At 41.2% G+C, this 20,361-nt stretch overlaps 2 protein-coding genes across 2 annotated transcripts; one reads left to right on the forward strand and one right to left on the reverse strand.

Moving 5' to 3' along the window:
- Nucleotides 1-386: 386 nt before the first annotated feature.
- Nucleotides 387-1,854, forward strand: LOC119908956 (arylamine N-acetyltransferase, pineal gland isozyme NAT-10-like). The gene has a single exon (XM_038726928.1). The coding sequence runs from the start codon at nt 655-657 to the stop codon at nt 1,501-1,503; it is 849 nt and encodes a 282-aa protein (XP_038582856.1). The 5' UTR covers nt 387-654; the 3' UTR covers nt 1,504-1,854.
- On the reverse strand, nt 1,816-20,047 carry LOC119908938 (E3 ubiquitin-protein ligase MARCHF6). Its single transcript, XM_038726903.1, has 25 exons — nt 19,637-20,047; nt 18,979-19,078; nt 13,243-13,316; nt 12,964-13,107; nt 12,278-12,350; nt 12,030-12,198; nt 11,539-11,728; nt 10,586-10,647; nt 9,034-9,066; nt 8,889-8,940; nt 8,547-8,605; nt 8,369-8,449; nt 8,140-8,208; nt 7,699-7,773; nt 6,623-6,757; nt 6,250-6,470; nt 5,367-5,504; nt 5,010-5,226; nt 4,234-4,303; nt 3,813-3,994; nt 3,295-3,429; nt 3,040-3,129; nt 2,717-2,849; nt 2,439-2,574; nt 1,816-2,314 (listed from the first exon to the last, which is right to left on the reverse strand). Exons 1-25 carry the CDS (start codon nt 19,653-19,655, stop codon nt 2,227-2,229), a joined length of 2,745 nt encoding a protein of 914 aa, XP_038582831.1. The 5' UTR covers nt 19,656-20,047; the 3' UTR covers nt 1,816-2,226.
- Nucleotides 20,048-20,361: the final 314 nt, after the last annotated feature.

Here is a 20,361-nt window from a genome sequence, read left to right on the forward strand (position 1 = left end):
GCTACATGTGATTATACTACAATACATGTCACTAATGTTCTTGTTGGTCAGAAATGTTCAACTTATTACGGAATATGCTGTTTTAATAAAAAAAAAAAAAACCCATCAGGACTCCACATAGTTTATTAACGCCTTAATATTACACAAAAAGAAAAGAAAAATATATATGCCTACACACAATACCATCTTATAATTTATTCTTTTGTTTGGGGGGGCGGGGTTATGTAGCCTATTTTGTTTATTTTTATTTAATCCATTTATATGATTTAATTGCACCTGTTTTTTCATTTAAGAAAATGGGTAAAGGAAATAGGAAATATTTTTGGATCAATAAAGTTGATGTCTGGAGGAAAAAGGAGTTGGCAGATGATTGGAACATTTCACGAATGCTTTTTCCTTAGGTTGTCCTAATAAGGCTACAGGTGTTAAAAGTTCAAACCTGAATACTTGTTATGGAGCAGGAGACTTCAAGGCGGTGTACTTTGGACCTGCCCTCAGGGCAACGTCCAAATTTCATTCAGGAAGAAAACTCAACACACTCGGAAATAAACTGGTTAGTCAAAAGGCCCTATAGGCTTTAAGTCGCCGGGAAGTTGTGACCAAAAGTGAAAGTAGTGACGCGAACTCCTTTGCAAACAGCTGACGTCCTTTGAGATGGACGTGCAGACATATTTGTCGCGCATCGGGTTCGCTGGCCCGGCTGAACCCAGCCTGGACGTGCTGCGTTCGGTCCACACGTGTCACCTGCTGTCGGTGCCGTTTGAAAACCTCACGGTGCACAGCGGCGGGCGGGTTCATCGTGACCCCGCTCTCCTCTACGACAAGATAGTGAACCGGCGCCGAGGTGGTTTCTGCTTTGAGAACAACGGCCTCTTCTCCTGGCTGCTCAGCCAGCTGGGCTTCCAGGTGACACTGCTCTCAGCTCAGGTGAAGAATTTGATCACGGGTTACTACGGCCCGCCTTTTGACCATTTGATCCTCATGGTGAGCCTGGAGGGGCGGCGCTGGCTGTGCGACGTTGGGGTCGGTGTCCCGGGCTTCAGCGCCCCACTTTCACTGGAGACCAGCGGCCCCCAGGAGCAGGGCCACAGAGTGTACCGCATCAGAAAGGACACGGGGATGTGCTTTTTGGAGTGGCAGCGGGAGGAGAACAGAGGGCCCGATGGAGACTGGACGGAGCTCTACAAATTCACCCTTGAACCTCGGTATCTGGAGGACTTTGAGGAGATGTGCCAGTACCACCAGAGCTCCCCCTGCTCCATCTTCTTCTGCAAGTCCCTCTGCACGGTTTTGAAACCAGGTGGAAGACTCACCTACATTGGCCGCAGACTGATCAGCACCACGTTTCCAACAGAGGAAACAGGGGGAGCGTTGGAAACCACAACCAGGGAACTAAGAGATGAGGATATCCCGGGTGTTCTGGCAGAGAAATTTGGAGTTGTACTAGATTCACCACTCATACCAAAAGATGAGGCAATCACACCACCGCCAGTCATGTACTAATCATGCTTCCACATGTCTTACACCTCCAAAGGCCTGATTATGACATTATGTCTTCTCATTGAGATGACTGCAACCTTTTTTGTTCATACATGTTACACAACAAGATTTTAAGTCATGTTTAACCCAGATTTGAATTAAAAAAACTGATATTTACCCTTTTCCTAACATGTAAGGTGTATAAAGCTGTATGGTGTAGATAATTGCACTGCCACACCCAAATCAACCTGTTAAACAACCACCACATAGGCTACTACAGAATATATACAGTAGTACTTTGCTTGACTTGAGAACACATGCAACAAAAAAGATAAATTGTCAGTTTGATTTAATAAATTATACATACACTTTTAAGATGTACAATGGTCATTGCATTAATACATGTCTTTTCTTTTTTTTTTAAGACAAAGTCTGCGTTCAAAGTATTTACACATGTACAATTATCAGGCAGTACTTTACAAAAAAAAGGCGTGAATGACAAAACGGATGTTGAGCTCCAAATCAGACCTCTAACCCTCACCCTCATGCTTTGTTTGAGGGGGATTCCTCAGCTGTCCCGTGATTATAATAGAAGTTCCCATCCCACCTTGGATGGGTACGAAAGGGAATTCAAGAAACTGAACGACATCCGTCAAATCCACTGAGATCCACGGGAGATTCAAAAGGATTTACGGTCCAGGGACTGAATTGAAAATCAAAAAAAGTGGGGCAATGTGTGACAAAAATCTACTCCGCGACAGGGTTGGGGGGCGGCACCGAGCTTGCTCTTGCAGCTTTACGTTCATAGTTGACAAGCCTCTGTCCAACCAGGTACCTGTAAAGACAGAAGATCACAATATTTATACTACGATTCATTTTCTGACCATAAGGGCAAACTGTTAGCTCACACAAATGACCTTCAAATTGTAAAATACACTTTGGTTTCTACAGATCCGTACTTGTCGTTCTTGATGTGTTCATAAAGGCGTTTAAACTGTCGGATCTGGAAGGACAGGATGCCGATAAGAGAGACCACCATCAAGAGGAATGGGTAGATTCTCCTCTGCATCAGAATCTCCATCTCTGGGGTAACTCCTGCAAAAGCAATACACATTCTTTCAGTGTCCACTGATATATTAGTCTCTTAGTGCGGTGCTCCAGTTTGGGTCCAAAAAATCTTGATCCGAATATTTTAACTAATAAATTAATTGATGTACACATGTGCTCAGACACTCACCTACAGTGGGGACCACTCCCGCAGCGATCACATACGGCACACACAAAGAAAGCAGCAGGACCGAGATGACAGGAGCTGCCAGTTTACGGATGATGAAGTGGAGATCAATATTGCGAATACCGTTTGCATAAACCTGACATGAAAGAGTATGAAAGAGTGCAAAGTAAGCCGTTTGTTTCTTATCCAGTCAAGAGACTAAAAACTATTTCTCATTTACAGTAGTGGATACTTGCTGGTCAAAAGGAGAATACACAGGCTTGTAAGATCATTACCTGTTTAGCAAGACGAACTGAGTTCAATGTTAAAATACATCTAAAACCCACCTGCTCAATCACAGTCTTCAGCCACCACTGAGGGCCCATGAGTGTGATGGCAGCAATGATTTTGGCGTGGAGCACTCCAAGAGCCCAGTCCTGTAGATAACAGAGATCAGTGGATGAACATGGATATAAGAAGTGGTACTTATGTGACAATGGGCAAATTATAACATAATACTTAAATTACACGACAACAACACTTAACCACTAAAAGGAGAGGGAGATGGTAATACACAGAAATACCCATACCCACAATCATACCTGCCAAGGGTAGAAGAGGGGTGTTTGGTCCAGCGGTACCCTGAGTGGAGCCACAATGACCAGTTCAAACAGCAGGCCCAGTAGCAGCGGGATGACTCCAGCGACCAGCAGAGCTACAACCAGAGTCTTCAGAATCTGCACAAACAATGCAAAGACATAAAATGATGGATGAAATGACAGATTCAGGGAACAAGTGTGGTACTTTAAGTATTATACCCCTTTAATGGTAACAACTGTCCTCCTTCATGGGACAAAACTGCCGCAGCACTGGCTGAGTTAATTACTTGAGTAGAAGCTACAAGGTTATACTTCATGAAATTACTACTAGGCAGGTGCCGGGAGATTCTAGGACATCGGATACAGAGCTTGTGATGAGCAACCAACCGTTTAACAACAACATTGATTCTGGTCCAGTTCAAGATAATAAAATGGCTGGAAAGAGAACAACTAATTATCATTCCACTCTGCTGCCCAGTTTTGGCGTTTGCCAACAATACGGGCTGGTCACAGATACCCACCATGAGTGTCCACTCCTGGACTTTTAGCATGATGACGGTGCGACCCTGGGGCATCCAGGCCAGCAGCACAGTGACTCCGCGGATAGACAGCCAGCAGACATACAGGCCGCAGGCTGCTGTGTACAGCTCGTGGATTTTGGAGGTTCCTGTCCAGAAGGACATCAACCATCGCCCGGTGAACACTGAAACACACGTGACAAAACAAACGTGACCACTTTTCAACCATTTCCAACTTGACAGTGACTTACTATTTGAGCATGAACTTTAAAAAGAAGCACTTAAACAGCAGAGGCATAATACACACACACACACACACACACACACGGAAAACATACCCACTGGCATAAACACCCTTTAATTATGGTTTGGGTCTACAAAGTAGAAAATTGCTAGTTGTGCTTTATGCCAACTAGCACCTCACCTGGTAGGGTTAGGCACACCAGACTGGCCAACAGCAGAGTGACGCACATAAATGCTATGAGCAACACAATCTGGAGAAAAGAGGAGACGTATTTTAGAATAAAGGTGACTGTAGTAGCTTTGACAGATGTGACTTGGATTCTCCATTCTCTGCAACACTGTAGAAATGTATCTATACTGTATTTTATAAACTACCACTTGAACATGTAGGACAATTATAATAACAGTGCACATGCAGATCAAGGCCTCTAACATGAATGAGGAGGAATGTAATAACTGGGAGTTGAGTTGTACGGCCTCAGATGTACAGTAAGTGGTACCCACAGCGTGGGCACATATCTAATTTTGTGTGTAAAACCACAAATACTAGGTGGCCCTAGTATGTCTTTTTTTTGTAAAAGAGAGAAAAAAAAAGGTCAACATATTTAAACTACAGCTAACTTAGTTTTGTGCGTTATCACCTAGAGTGACTTGATAAAATCTGTAAGAGAATTTGCATTTACATGGAAAGACTGTAGTACAAATTATAGCTTTATTCACTGTCTGACTCAAACGTGACCTGGTTGTCTTAAATATATTTTGCAACTGTGTGGTTTTGCTTTATATCACACTAATAATGCTAATAATTAACACTGTAGAAGTCTACATGTCAGCTGGAACCAAAAAACCATGTAACAGGAAATTAAGTAAGTGCAAAAATAAATATAACTGTAACACATTATATAACTCCCTGGAGACTCCTCCAGAAACTGCAGTGGACTGTTGGGACTTTCTCACCCGGAAAGGAAAGCGAAGGGGTCTGTGGTAAGGCTGGAATCCCACTGGTCCCCCTTGCTGCAGGATGGCCTGATGGGCTGCGTGTAACCCCTCGCCAACGGCTGGTGCAGGGTTGTTATTGTTGTTATGGTGACCAGGAGGAGGGTTGTTGTTGTTGTTCACAGGCTGGTTGGCATCATTGTCCTCCTGCTCCCCGAGGAGGTAGGAGTGGAGATCTCTGTGGAGGTGAAGAGGTGTTTGATTATAGACAGCTAATCTGAGTAAAATCACGGGGTTCGTAAGAAAATGTGTGTTGTGAATACATGAATACAAAAATGTAAAACAAAATTAAACGTGTATTAATACTTGTTCACTTACAGTAAATATCCAGCACTGACTGTCCAGGCCCTGACCAGACCTTTGAGCCACTGGCGAGTGTGTCCCTGTTCCAATAGAGCCGGCAGCACGACCTGAAGTAATAACAGCTCCAGAGACAGCTCGCTCACCGGGGCATCACTGAGGGGAAACAGGTGGACAGGGTCAGAATAAGTCATTTCAACAGTGTGTGCCAGAACATGAACTACATGGTCACACAGAACAGTTCTTGTGCTTAAGGCCTCCGTTCTCAGTTCCTTTGACAAAATGAGTAGCCTGGGAACCAGACGAATCCACAAGCTCACGTTTTAAGCTGATGATACACAGAGCAACTTTTAGAGCTATCGTGCAGGACAACGTTGCCGTCAATGGTAATGATTAAAGATTACTACCGTAATCCCCGTCCCCCACCACTCCGCTACCCGCCCCGCTCTGCCGCTATCCCTTCAAAACATAGTAGGACTTGCCACTAGCAAGACTGCCCAGTAACACTGCTCAAAAAGATGCCCCGTGTATCATCAGCATTATTTGCTCTGGCAGATGTGTCTGGTGTCCTTCTCATTCATAAATTTCCAGTTCGGCCAATCACAACCGTTTATCTAATACGGGTCGGGTCTATTATAATGAGTGTATAGAGGAACGCTAATTTGCAAATTGATCTGGCGATGTCAGGCTACAAAATCATCTTTTTAATGTTGAGTTTCTTACACCATAAAGCCAAATGAGTAAGACACTGAAACTCTTTTTTTCATGTTGGTATTTCCTCTCTTCAAGATGTATTGCAACAAGACGTTGTGCCTATCTGGGCTGAACAGGAAGTGGTTTCACACATACATTTCAGACAGTTTATTGCTAAATGACCAGCATTTTGTTGACTGCTGGCTACCTGTAGAGCATGACGTTGTATGGGAGGAAGGTGGGCAGCAGTAGTTTGATCAGCCTGATGGGCAGCCACAGCATGAGCAACACGATGGAGCCGAACACCACCACTGACAGGATGAACCGCCGCAGGTGTCTGTAGATGGGCAGGTGAATCATCTCCTGCACCGGGTTAAAATCTGGGTCATTGAGGTTTCTCAGAAACCACAGCACTCCTGGCCTCAACACCTGATGGACAAATAACAACAAAAGTTAGAGTACATTTTAATTCAGATTTTTGTATCATATGTAAATCATGAGAAAAAAAACCTACAGTAAACTAAATCAGGAAAGAACATTTATAAATAAGTAAATGTTACTTTTTGGCATCAGGGTCTTACCTCTCTCAGCAGGAGAATGAAAGAAGCAAAGTAGAAGACGTAGACCATTCCCACAAGCCAGTGCAGGAACATGGTAGTACCAGGGGCTGATTTAAAACTCAACTCTCTGTCTTTCAGGGAGGCATCAAACATTTCCTGCAGCATGAGGAAAATAAAATGTTACACAAAGATAGCGTTTAGACTGATTCAAATTCAGTGTTGTTTCTAAATTGATGAAGGCACAGTTGGCTAAATGACATATGTAAGTGCTGTTGTTTCTTCTTTTTTTACCATTAAATAGGATGGCTATTTTAGATTCTATATTTTACACGTGTTACAACTTATAAAACAGCATTTTTGCAGAGACCAAACAAGCTTCGTCATCAGAGCTCAATTTGATTTGTGAGAAAAACTGAAATGATAAAGATAGCTTCTTCGGCAGAGTCAATTCTCAGGCCAATAAGATTTGATTCACAGGTGAACAGCTGCAGAGCCGGAGGAACATGGTTTCCTTTGGCTGTTTAAGCTGCACCACCTGTTCAGCGACAGGCTCGGGAAAATATACCCACTGGCGTACAATGACTAGCAAAGGTGGGAAGGCTTAGGTGGCCACTGGAGGTGGAGAGGGACTTTGTTTTCTCGTTACTGTGCCAGCTAGCGTCAAGGAGTGAGAGCTCACTGACACACACAGCCTTGCAGAAAAGGAGAGCCACAACACAGAGGCATATGTGACTCTCTCCAATCATCCAAGCCAGTTTGTTTTCTAAATACATGAACTGTGTGATCAACAACATCTGCTTCGGCTCTACAGGGTACAAAACACCACTCTCGTTTTAGCAAATTGGAGGAAGGCTTTGAGGCCGGTAGAAAAGATAGATACTGTTTCAGAAGGGTTTTTACCACTGTAAAATATGGTACTGTATCTTTAACTACAGCCGAGGATGAGAAATAAAATGAACCTACCTGTGACCATGCTAACAATTCAAGTTAAATAAAAAAAGCAAGGAGGAGCGCTTTCAAAAACAAGATCGGGATCATTTAACATAATAAAACCAACATATTGCTGGTCAGGACAAGATGGAGAGCAAGAGTCTTACTAAAGAGCAGATGTCAAGCCACCAGCCACAGATGAGTGGAAAAACACCAATCTCAACCACAACCAGCAGAGAGACCTGTAACGGAAGCAGAGATGTGTTTCAGTAACACTTTACACCTTATTTAGATACATTAAATACCTAAAAGCTCTATAAAATGTGTTGAAATACAGTAATGTGACAATGTTTTTCTTATTCAGTTTTTTTAGGGGTAGTTGGCATAATTAATATTCATGATACTATTAAAAGGTCAGCCTTAAGGCAGGGCACTTTAAGACTAAATATGGAGGGTTTTGGGTCAAACTGTATTCAATTATTGGTTTCCATCAGCTTCTGTGTTATGTTCAGGTGGTAAATGTGAGTGAATACTTCTGTCTATGTTTCCACCAAGGATTGGTGCAGACACAATTTCCACAGGAGCAGAAATGCACCCAGAGTCGTTACCTTGACAACAATATAGCAGACTCCAAGCAGACGCCGGGAACGCTGGAACCTGACCAGAGCAGCCAGCCCCTGAGACAGCCATTAAGGATCAACGCTGCTGACACATTTACACCCGCAGAGACTATATAATAACTTTCACATGCGCTGTCAGCCAATGGGATTGCGTTTGCCTTAGGTGTTACATTTCAGTCGAGTACAGCAGATTGATGCTGTTAGACAGGAAGGATACGTGACAGAGGATGAGCGTCATGGCCAGTAGTATGTAGCCCACAATGGTTGTGATTAAGCCCTCAAAATGAGAGGCTTGGACCTGAAGAAAAGAACAAAGTTGTAGCCAAGTAATTCACTATATTACAAGAGACACATTATAGCATAATAATGCTGACTTGATGAGGGCGGTTTCTTACATATTCCTCAAAGCCAAGACCAACGACAGAGAAGTGCCCAATGTGGTAGGGACAAAATGCTGAATGAGGGGGAAAAAAGAAGAAGGTTTTCCCTTTGCGGCATATAAAGTAAAATGCAATCAACCCGCACCACTGTTGTCATTACATAACAGATAACAGTAGATGTTAAAGTTGAGGTATTGATATAATGAAAAGGATCAGGATCATATAGCTGTACAGCAGGTTGTAGTGTGCGTTAATCCTCGATGATTGTACGTAATTCTGTACTTTTAATCATGAAATAAATTAAATAAATTAATCAATCTTCATGCTTATCCTATATCTCTGTTTTAGTCTACTTACCGAAGACCAGGATGAAGAGTGTGTTGAGAGACACTACCCAAAAAACATGCTCCTTCAAGACAAAAACACAGGAGTCTTTAACTTCCAAACTCACCATACAAAACATTAGTTGTGTAAAAAAGCAGAACTTATATAACAGACTTACCAAAAAAACCAGTGAACCATCCAGGCCAAGCATCTAAAAAGGGAAATGGACATATTTCAAGTATTACATGTGCTGAGATGTATAACACAAATAAATAGAGTTTTGTAAAGTGTGCACAAGGGATGGCCCTGTTTCAGAAAGCTGAGTTTATCCCTGAGCTCTGGGTTGATTGAGCCTGAGATGGGAAACTCTCTGAATTTTCGGTTCCAGAACAACTGATCAGAATAAGTTCAGTCAACCCTGAGTATGTTGAGCCTGATGGAAGCGCGTGCATGGGGATGAAAAAAAAGACATTATCAATGGAGCGCCAATATTACGATCACCATGGCAATGGGTAAATAAAGGCAGAGTGTCCATTTTAAATCGGGTGGAGCTAGTAATATGAATGTGTGCCAACGCGGACCATGATAGGGTCTAAGACGCAGGAGTAGAAGAAGGATCAATGCGTTAACATTATTAGCCTATTACACAGCGTTGCTCATTCGTCATTTAACAGACTGGAAATTCCTAAATGAATGATTAACTGCTACAGCCGCCCATTACATTCGATTTTAAATAAGAAGGCTATATTTAATAAGCTGTAACCTGACAGGATAAAATGCCGGTGGCAATCGCCTACCTAATTATGAAAATAGCTAGGCCTATTGACCAAATATAAGACACAATTTACTCGTGGGCCTGTGATTGTAAAGTCACAGTCACACCCAGCAGGTTAGCTTATTAATAATTTTTTTGCAGTGGAAAATATGTCTATAAGTAAAGTTTTAGACGTCTATTTTACAGTAATAAAATCTTGCTCATTTCGTATTTTATTGAAACACAGACTATCAGCAGCTAATAAAGAAAAACTCACTTTTAAACCTTATATAGGCCCGTTTGTTTCAGCTGCACCACAGTCATCCTCACTTAGAAATAGTCACATTATCTCTAGTTGATAACGACGATAAGAATGTTCCAATCTGTGCGACTAACCTACAATATGAAAGATTACTGTTCATTTATCAGTTTTATAGGTTACATATTAAACAATGATTACTGCAGTAATTTAGCACACAGTAAGTGATTTCAGGGCGATTGTTCACATAGTCACAGCGTTAAAGACTGACATAGATTTTATTCTCTGCTGAGGATAAATCCACGATGTGCGGAGAGCTATCCATAAATCGATGAACGATTGATGAACGATTGATAATAAAGCGGTCATGTTCAAGATCATGTTTGGGTAAAAAACTAATAGCCTATCTAACTGGGATTTTAAAGTTTTTAAAGATGTAAATGCGTTCAGATATGTGATTTGACATCGACAGAATGAATGAGGAAATGAAACGGTGTGTCAGACAGCCGCCTCAGGCTCCGCGGGAGGGGAGGAGTCAAAGAGAACCTGACGGTTTTCCAACTTATCCTCAGTTGCCGGAGTTACTGATCTAGGGATTATCTGATCTCACTCTCTGAAACGGAAAACTCAGTTTCCCTCATCTCAGGCTTAACATACTCAGAATTTTCACTAATCCCGCTTTCTGAAACGGGGCCCAGGAATTTCATGCAGAGTTACCCTTTCCCAGGTGAGCTCCTCCGCCGCTCTGTCCCACTCTAAAGCATTCCAATTCATGTCATCTACAGAGAGAGACATTAACTTGAAATACATTCACATGGCAGCAGTATCAATATAAAGAGCACAAGAGTGATCCCATCTAATTACAGTGCACCACATGGAGACAGAATGGTGCTGTTATTGTGTTTGTCTGGTCTGTGTGTCTGGTCTGGTCAAATGTTTTAGAGTCGGCTTTTAGCAACAACACAGACAAACAAACAATACTTAAGAAGGCCCTGCAGTGTAGAACAAGCTATTGTGAGGGTTTCCACTGCATTCATTTAGCTGTGGTGGCACCCCACAGCTGGAAAAATGTATAATATGATCACAATTCATTATCAGCCCTTTCGCCTAGCATGCTGCAGAAACAGTCCATTAACCATAGTAAAACAAAATAAATTAGTACATTTGTTGTGATATGAGTGCTACAGGTAGCATTCTGACACACTGTTATATCATTCTCAAATTAATAAAGTGACAAATGAGACCACTGTGGAAGGTATGCCAGCGGTGCTGTTTGTTCTAGTGTTCTGGGCTGCATTTGCATATAAACCCTGTCACTTTCTGTTCTTGCGCTCCATTTCATTTGTGCACATACTGCACCACTTTCTCAGTGTGTTGTGATGATAAGCATTTTAATTTTGTCGATATATCTCCATAAACCCTGGTCCTGCAGAACACAATGTGGTGTGTGATGGACAGTGTGCAGTTCTTGAAGACAATCACTGCATTTTCTTATGCTAATACATGTCTTAAAATGCACAATATTTATATAATGAAGAAAACACTTTATAGCCAGACAACTCTTCTTACTTCAGTGCTGACAATAAATACTACAGCTACACCTGCCAGAAAGGAACAGACCATCTCTGATAGTGTGGTTGATATATGACAGCTCCTTATCAAATTCCAACCTTGTGCTCCATTGTTGGCATCTGCATCTTCAGCTGCTGCTCCCTCCTCTTCTTCCAGCTCTGGGTCAACACCCTGGTCTGGGGGGACATCAGGGGGTTCAGGCTCTGCTTCATTCTGAGCTGGTGGATCAGCAGGGGCTGGCTGGGCTGCAGGGGGCTCATCAGCTGCACCCTGGCCTGCAGCTTGTGCCTGAGGGTGAGGGGAGAAAATGCATGGCTTTAAATATGTGGTGGGTGACGGTAAGTGAGATTGTGTGTATGCGTTAGATTCAGAGTGGATATACAGGTATATGTCAGAGTAGGATACTGCTGAACAGATGTGTATCTTGTGTGTGTCTATGCACACAATAATAAAAAGACACACAAAGAACTAAAAGACCAACATATACATCTCATTCTCAGACAGCAGTATCATTGAGCAATTCTTCCTTTTAATAGTTTACCTTTTATTTAAAAAAATAAAAGAAATGACTTGGCTATCAATAAAGTACCTCATTGGCTTGTCCTGCTGCATTTGGTGGCGGTGGCTGGTGCTGCTCTAACCACTGGGGAGCGCCACCATGGACTATCTGTTCTCTGAGCCACACCAGACTGATAAATGCACACAGCGTGCAGGTGACCACGAAGCAGCCCTGTAGACAATCTGCAAGCAGGTTTTCTCTGCAGGAGCACAAACATGAACATGTTTATAAATATAAAACAATGCTGAAATGTGTGTAGTGCTGGTGTAATCACTCACGTTGAGAGCATGTCCAACGGCAGTGTCAAAAGTGAGCTCACAGAGCCGGTAAACAGACACTTGTAGATGCGACCTGAGACAGAAAGACCAGAGAAATACATTTGTCTCATTTTACATACATTTCAAATGTTTTTGAATTAACTTACATAATAAAAAGGAGAATTAAACAGATTGTAACATTTCTAACACTGAGTACTTGGGGAGTTCTTGAATCGCACGCAGCACTGCCTGTCACACGGTGGTGCTAAAGCTGTAATTCTCTTGATGGTGTCACACCCACAGTCTATGGTTACACCGTTAACATGAACTAATAAGTAAAGCTTATGTCAAGGTCACTTCATAACTAACTGTAGTATGTGCTCCAGAAAGAGGAAATGTGCTTACAAGAGGAAATGTGCTTACAAGTGTGCACAGAAGTGAGGTGCTTCTTTCACCCAAACTGGGACAGTTACACTTAACCGTATAATCACAATCTACTTTCAAATCAATAAAACCAACTAATCAGCTAAAATCATATAAAACCAATTAACCCTCATTGCTTTGATGAATCCATTTACGAGGAGAAGACATAGGTAAACTAAATGTTTAGGATATTAAAACTATGAAACAACTGAATGAGTTGTAAGAAAGGTACAACCACATTCATTTTATCTCTGCCTTTGTGTCTGTGTGTGTGTGCTACTTGCATGCAGTGAGAGGAACCACTCCAAGCCATGCGAACGCCACTAGTGTGTAATGGAACCAGTAGCGGATGGCCGTGCCCACACTGGTCAGCAGGCCGGCGCAAATGTCCTGGATGGGCAAGCGTGAGGGCATGTCTGGGGAGTAGACTGAAGAGGAAAAGTGGTAAGAGGGAATCAGAGACATTTAAATGATCTGATAATAATATATAATGTATCAACAGCCCCAAACTTGAGACTGTTTAATATCAAAGTGGATGATCCATCAATGTCACATGTACTTACTCGGCGTGAAAGCAAATCTGTGCTTGCATAATTCACAGTACTCCTTCCTGCTGTGCTTCAGCCACTGGACCAAACTGTAAAGCAACATTTTAGAAGGTCACAAGTATTGCACAATGAATTACATTACACTTACCTTTATTCATTTAGCTGACGCTTTTATCCAAAGCGACTTACAATTGAAATGTGTGTCTTGCTCAGTGAGAAGATGCAGGCTCACATGTGTGCTTTTATGTTGCCCATAGTAAAGCCACCCCAGCTAGACTCTGGGATTAACAACTGGGTTATGTAAGAGGATCACTAAACCAGCTCATTCTGACACATATGACAGAATTAAATAACTGGATCTTAAGACCTACACAGAACAGGGTTATACTTATGTTTCAAATCAACTTACATTATTTCAGGTTCCCACTCTAGCCCCCCTGATGAAAAATCCACAAGGTTTGATGTCCCATAACTAAACTCAGAAAAGGTCGTACCAAGATCAGCACTACAGTTCCACAACAGCTGAACTTTCTGTGGGAAATTGGCCATATTATCTAGTTTACTTGCTCAAAATCAACAAACACACAGTAACACATATTCTGATATGCATCTGTAAATGAAATCATTTGTAAACTAACCTGAATGCCTGCTACCTGAGTGTTAGTGAGAGTTTGTCTGTATTTGATTCTAATTTAGTAAGTAACCATAAGGAAATAAGATAAACACAGCAAGGTTACGTATAGCATGTTTTATTATTAGTTAAACATGTAAGGAGATGCTTTTTAATTATTCTCCCTCAGGTAATACAGTGAGGGGAAAATCGTTTTGTGTAAATGTTGCTGGTATTTTCTTAGTGACAGTAGGTGTTGCTGTAACATTAGGTCCAGTGGAGAACACCCAACTCATGCCTGTGTTGGTCTGCAGGCTGGTATCAAGATGACGCTTGAGTTGGTCACGCAAAGATAAATGTATGTCTGTTCCTTAATGCTCAACAGGTGTGTAAAATGTGGCATAAATTAACAAAGTTAGATAAGCATTCAGCCAGATTTGTGGCATATATAAGCGGTCAAAGACTGAGTTTGGACATGGTTTGTGTTGAGTGTATTTTTCAAGTTAGCACCTATTTTTTTCACTGCTTAGTTTGAAATGAAACTACTTGTTGTTAGTTTCACCAATACTCTGAGGATAACAAGTTAATAACAAGTTACAGGAAAGAATCCGTATTTAATTTGGAGTTCACGTGGTCATTTGCGGTGCACACATATTTCAGCCTTTATGGTAAACGCAATGAAACAGAGCAAGCCCTGACAGGCAGGGTTAGCGACTTTATTCTGTCATTTTCTCACATTTCCTTTACAAATACAAGTGTTGCAGTATGAGAGTCTGACCTGATGTGAGGCTATGAAGTCTTCATTGCATGCAAAACGAGAACCACATACAATATAATTTATCAAATTGTGGTGGACTAGGTGAATTTAGTGTGAGGATACACATGTGACAAGACAATGTCCTGTTTTCAAAATAAGGTGCAGTGTTTCCTCTAGGATTTTTTTTCAGCAGCGGGGGCAGGACAAACTGGAGAAAGTAATTTGGTTGGTTCTGTTGCTCCACAGTGATGACACAGCATGATTTGGGCATCACCCCCTAAGCCTTAACGGCAGGATAACCCTCAGAATCATTATAGGTACGGCTGTTCATGTTTGCCTTTTGTGTCTTCATTTTACAGCTTCTGACATTTATCTGTAGACATCAATATAAAAAATAGGCAACATGAGAAACCTCCTCCCTTCTGAGGACCTTTTAAGACCTCAAGAAATATAAATGTAAGACCTCAAATTTTGAAACAATTTCTTTGATCTCTTAATGAACGACGCAATGCCATATTTGGGGAAGATAGAGGGAGTTTACAGCTGGCATTAAAATGTATTTTGGGTGACCAGATTGTGATCAGGTAGCACTTGAACACATGAAAGTACATGTGTAAATGCACCCGAGAGGCATTGAGGACAGATCGTGATCCGATCAGCAAAACGACCTCTGGATGTGGTCAGGGACACCATGATCACATGGATGCAAATGTATTGTCTATCCACATACAACAAATACTTGGCTGGAAATATCTACCGCTCGCAGTCTTCTGCAAATAAAATCCAAAAGTCTGACAGTGCAGACAGGTGCCTGGACAGTGTGTCCATTCAGTGTTGTGCATAAACATGCTCAAACATTGTAGATTATTGATCTTGCTCATGTTTTTGGTGAACCGATCGTGTCCGTTTGTGAATGTGAACTAGGGGGCAATATAACAATAATGTTTATTATCATGATGCACTGTTCCTCAATAACAATATACAAATGTTCAATAAATATTTGATTTAATTCATTTGAATCACAAACAAATTAGCACTTTATTTTCTATTTTATTGAGGAAAAGGGACTGATTAATTAATTTTTCTCTTGCATATTTGTCGTTTTGAATGTTCTACCTCAGCTCTGTGAAGTGATCCACTGTTTGATATCAGGCTGCTTTTTGGCATCAAGTGTTCTGACCATAAAGAAACGTTTAAAAGCACAATTAACCATCTTGTTTCTTCAGGAGCAAACTTATAATAATAAAAATAATGATTAAATAATGATTTTACTATTTTTGTCCATATCGCCCAGCCGTCACTCATACACTGCTGTGTTAAACTCAATATAAACTACTAAAATAACAGGAAAGTAACTTACACATTATAATCAAAGGTAGCAAGAAAACGATGTCGGACCGAACTTAAATTTCACTTTCCGGCCGATTTAATACACAAGCGCACCGCTCAAGAGAGGTAAATAATCCATGAAGGAAAACAAATCAGGGTGAAAGACACACTTTAGAAAGTTATTTTAACCTGTAAATATAGATAATTTTTTGGACCAGCGCAAATGAGAGGAGGACGTGATGTAGGCTACAGCTGTTTGAACTAGACAGAACGATAAGAACAATCTTCTTCCAACCACTTTAACTTGTGTCTCCCAATCTTGCAGCCACGACTGACGATCTACAGCTAACGTAAACGTAACATGAGTTACATTAATGGCGAGGTCTCGCATTGTCAAATACTAAAAGAAAATCATACAAATACACGCTATGCGTTTCAGGCGACTGTGCGTGACAATTTCCGCACCAGCCTTAAACGCACCATCGGCAAATTTAATACCTACAGCAAATTTAGACAATTTAAGACCTTAATTTCCCTGATTTCAATTTAAGACCTTTTAAGACTTTTTAAGGAGCCGCGGGAACCCTGGACGTCTCCTCAATAGCTTAAAAAGGACTAGTTTGCATCACTAATTAGCTTTACTAACCTCAGCTTCCCCAGTCACCTCCTTCCTTTCTTTTCCAAAACCACTTTTTCAGACTGAAAACTGAAAAATAATTGAATGAGTCTGTACAGGACAGAGCTGCAGGCTATGTCAGTTTAGTCTAAGTTTGTAACTGATGTTCTCAACATTGGACAAGTAGGCAGTAATAAAATACAGCTTCCAGTTAATTTCTATAAATTGAGCTAATGTTAAGTTACATAGCAGCTGTGTAGCTGCTGTAGAAGCTTTCCTGCTTAGCTGCGCAGTCTGAAGGGGAGGGGATGTTAGCTAACTTAGCGCTAACCGGCTTCACTTTTCCAGCCGGTGGGAAACAGACTTTTCTTGGTCTTGAGAAGCTAACACACTGTAACAGACACCGTACATTTGCTGCCAGAATATTTTCCTCCGCTCGCGTTCACCGTCAATTTCTGCCGCTCGGACAATCAAACACTCGCTACGCAGCTCCCGAACTCGGAGTTACGCTGCTCTCATAACACCATCTTTCACGTATGTTCTGCATAGTACGCGGAGAGGAAGCGAGCCGAGCATTGAGTGCTGCCGTGCTCACACAAAAACACATTTGTAGCGCATAGTTTAATGATAGTGGGAAATTTTAGGAGTGGCGGTCGTGATTCAGCATGTACTGAATGAATATAGAGGAAACACTGAGGTGTTAACACAATGTATATACCCTATGGAAATAAGATTAATTGGATTATATTCACAGGAAGTATAAAATGAGAAAGACATGATAAAATGTTTTGGAAATAACTTACTAATTATTCTTTGATTTAGGGTTGCTTTAAAAACATTAAATAAATACTTGACTTTTTTGCTGTTTCTTCAAATTGTTTACTAGAGCACAAAACTTTTAAAATAGTTCTCGCCTATTTATTTTGCTTTTAAATTGCATTAGTTTATTGTATTTAACTTTAAAATGCATGGCCCCGGACCTTCCTACAGGGTCGAGGTCCACCCAAGATAGTCTCACAATATCCTGTGTAATTTTTAGCAGTAACTGAAGATACAGAAGATAGTATCACCAAAAGGCTATGTTTATTTTTGATACAGAAATATGTTTTGGTTAATGATGATAAAATCAAATTTGAAGAATTTCCTGGAAATGGATTGTGGTTTTGATAAAGCAGAACAAATATGGCGCTTGAGCTGGTCAATTATGTATGAACTTGTTTTGTCTGATCCTTACTTCCGCAGCCATCCAGGACTGCGCAGCAAAATCCAGGTTCCCCTGGGCTTGAGGCCGGTAACACAAACACCCAGCACATCTATAATATTCAGACACAAAAGAGGCTTTGGGGGGGGGGGTCTGAATACAGACTGAGGTTCAATTACCACAGAACAATCCAGGCCTGGCCTTTGCTTCTGCCTGGGGATATCCATGCACCTGACCCGCTTGTCACTAGACAAGAGCAGAGCATCTCCAAAATACCTGCAGTGGTTCGGGGATACTATGCAACCTCGAACCTGTTCTGCATCGTTTCACGGTTCTTCAATTACATCTGATTTCAAGCCACTGCTTTGGGAATAACCATATGTGGCATGACATATGCACCAGGTTATACAATTACATCAATCACCCAATACAACAAATAACTATACTGTATTAATCCTATTAAAATGCAAGCATGAAAACATATATCCTGGTTTCTTTTTTAGACTATTACATTAAAAGCAACCTAGGTAACACAGATTTCTTTTGGAAGACAACAAGTCTGAGTTTCATAAGAAATTCTGTTCATGTGGAATAGAGCTACAACAGTAACAACTATGTTGGGAAAAATGTAAATTAGGGGTGGGAATCAAGAGGCCCCACAATACGATATTATCCCGATATTTATGTTGCAATTAGATTTTATTGTGATTTTAAATATATTAAGATATAATGCAATTTATTACCTTTTTCCAAATTCCAATTAGGTCCCTAAAGTCAAACTTTGTCAACATCTGTTTATCCAATATGATACATTTCTCTGTTTGTTCACATCACTTTTTCAGTCCTCTATATGGTCCTGTTAAGTTTTCTAGTGGACTAAAAAAGCAATAGATTTTATTATTCTAGTACCAAAAAGTTAAAACTCTTCTGCAATTTATATACTAAAATATCGATACTTGGCGTCCGTGTATCGATACAGTATTGCCATGGCAAATATATTTGTTTTTTTTTTAGAAATAACAGATTACACTAGGTTAAATAAAACCTGCACAATGAGTTATAAGCAGCTTATCTTTTGTGGTGACGAATGCAACAAGTAAACTTAAAATAGTGTCCAACCTTAGCCTAATAACTCATATTAGTGTCAATGGTCTTTTTGTGCACATACTACAGTACATTTTTAATAAGGGGGGGTTTGTCTGGGTGGAAATGACATCTCAAGAGCCAAACACACTTACCATTCTTGGTGGATAAACTTGATACTACCAGTGCAGACACAGGGGTGGTACAGGGGTTTGTCTGGGGTCCCCTCAGACCGGCACACACGACAGATGTCCGCTGCGCGCACACGCACACACACACACACACACACACACACACACACGACAATTTGGTGAGTATACCCATCGCCAAAGCCAAGTAAACCAGGGAAGTGCAGACAGGGAGTAGAGGGGCTTGGTTGTGTTAATAGACGTGTCTTTTGGATGGGAGTATCTAATCTAGAGGTATAAAGCGTTTGTTAGTGTTACTGTTGTTTGATACTTAGATACGCATGAAGCATAACGTTACATTTACGTGAGTTGCACAAGAAACTTCGCTTACCTAACTTTACCTATATGGCCATACACCAGTAGACTGATGACATCACCAGCGCTAGTCCCTTTATGCTCTCGACTAATTCACCGCTGCTTCACACTGTGCTCTCATGTTGAGCTCGGCTGCATTAAAACAACGTTCATCAGTCATATCCTATCTTCCTAAATTTACTCCACAGTCCACTGACAGGCTACTGAGCTATGCTAGTCGGCTAAGTTAACACTAGCAGGCCAGCTCGGCAGGAGGTGAGATACACTGACGAAGCTAACGCTAGTAAACCACTGCCCTTTGGCTATTTACCTTCTTCGGCCGTATCCATGTTGTTCGCTAAGCACCGGTCACCGTTTCTTCCAGGAGTACTTCGGACAGTGAACCCATCCACGACAGGGACAATATCGTTTAGCTAGCTAGACTAAGCCAGCGAGACGACGAGTGCAACGTTATCCTTCTGTGTCGGATGCATTGACAATCATAAAATGGTTTCCCCACAGCCTGAACACCAGCGCTCTCTCCGTTGTGTCCTCTCACGTCCAGTCTGTGCCCACTACTAAACGAAATGTTTTATTTTCACAGTGTATTTTTTATGTAAAACAACAAACTTGGGGAAAAAAGCGTCACATCCTCCGTGTTGCTGAAATGACAGTTGAAAGCTGGGAAACAAATGGCTAGCTGAGCTGGCTAACGCATGCGCTAACGTCACTGCTGGCTCCTGTCACAAGAGTTCTATTTTACCGCAGCGGGTCAACATTTACGGCAGGGAAACCTCCACAACAACCGTCACGTGGTTAGTGAACGACAATCTGTAGTTTTTATCTTTAAATATCTATTGTAATGATTTTATATAATATATAAAGTATATCCGTTTATTTACACTGCAGAAAGTGTTGTTGGTTTCTTCACTTTTACACTCTGTACACATTTGTTTTATCTTGATGTCTTGTTTTTCAGTATGAGTTACCTATATTATCTGCTGCTATATTCAAGTGTGCTATAGTTTCATTTCCACCATTGTAAATTATTTTTAT

The sequence above is a fragment of the Micropterus salmoides genome, unplaced genomic scaffold (genome assembly GCF_014851395.1).
Source record: "Micropterus salmoides isolate LMB-PRFRI ecotype aquatic unplaced genomic scaffold, ASM1485139v1 Ms_hic_scaffold_1, whole genome shotgun sequence".
Classification (NCBI taxonomy): domain Eukaryota; kingdom Metazoa; phylum Chordata; class Actinopteri; order Centrarchiformes; family Centrarchidae; genus Micropterus; species Micropterus salmoides.

Coding starts and splice junctions, on each gene's coding strand:
- LOC119908956 (XM_038726928.1), top strand. CDS start 655: ATGGACGTGCAGACATATTTGTCGCGCATCGGGTTCGCTGGCCCGGCT.
- LOC119908938 (XM_038726903.1), bottom strand. Junction 13,317..18,978: donor AAGTTTATCCACCAAGAATG/GTAAGTGTGTTT, acceptor GTTGCTTTACAG/TTTGGTCCAGTGGCTGAAGC. Junction 12,351..12,963: donor AGTGGTTCCTCTCACTGCAT/GCAAGTAGCACA, acceptor TTTCTGTCTCAG/GTCGCATCTACAAGTGTCTG.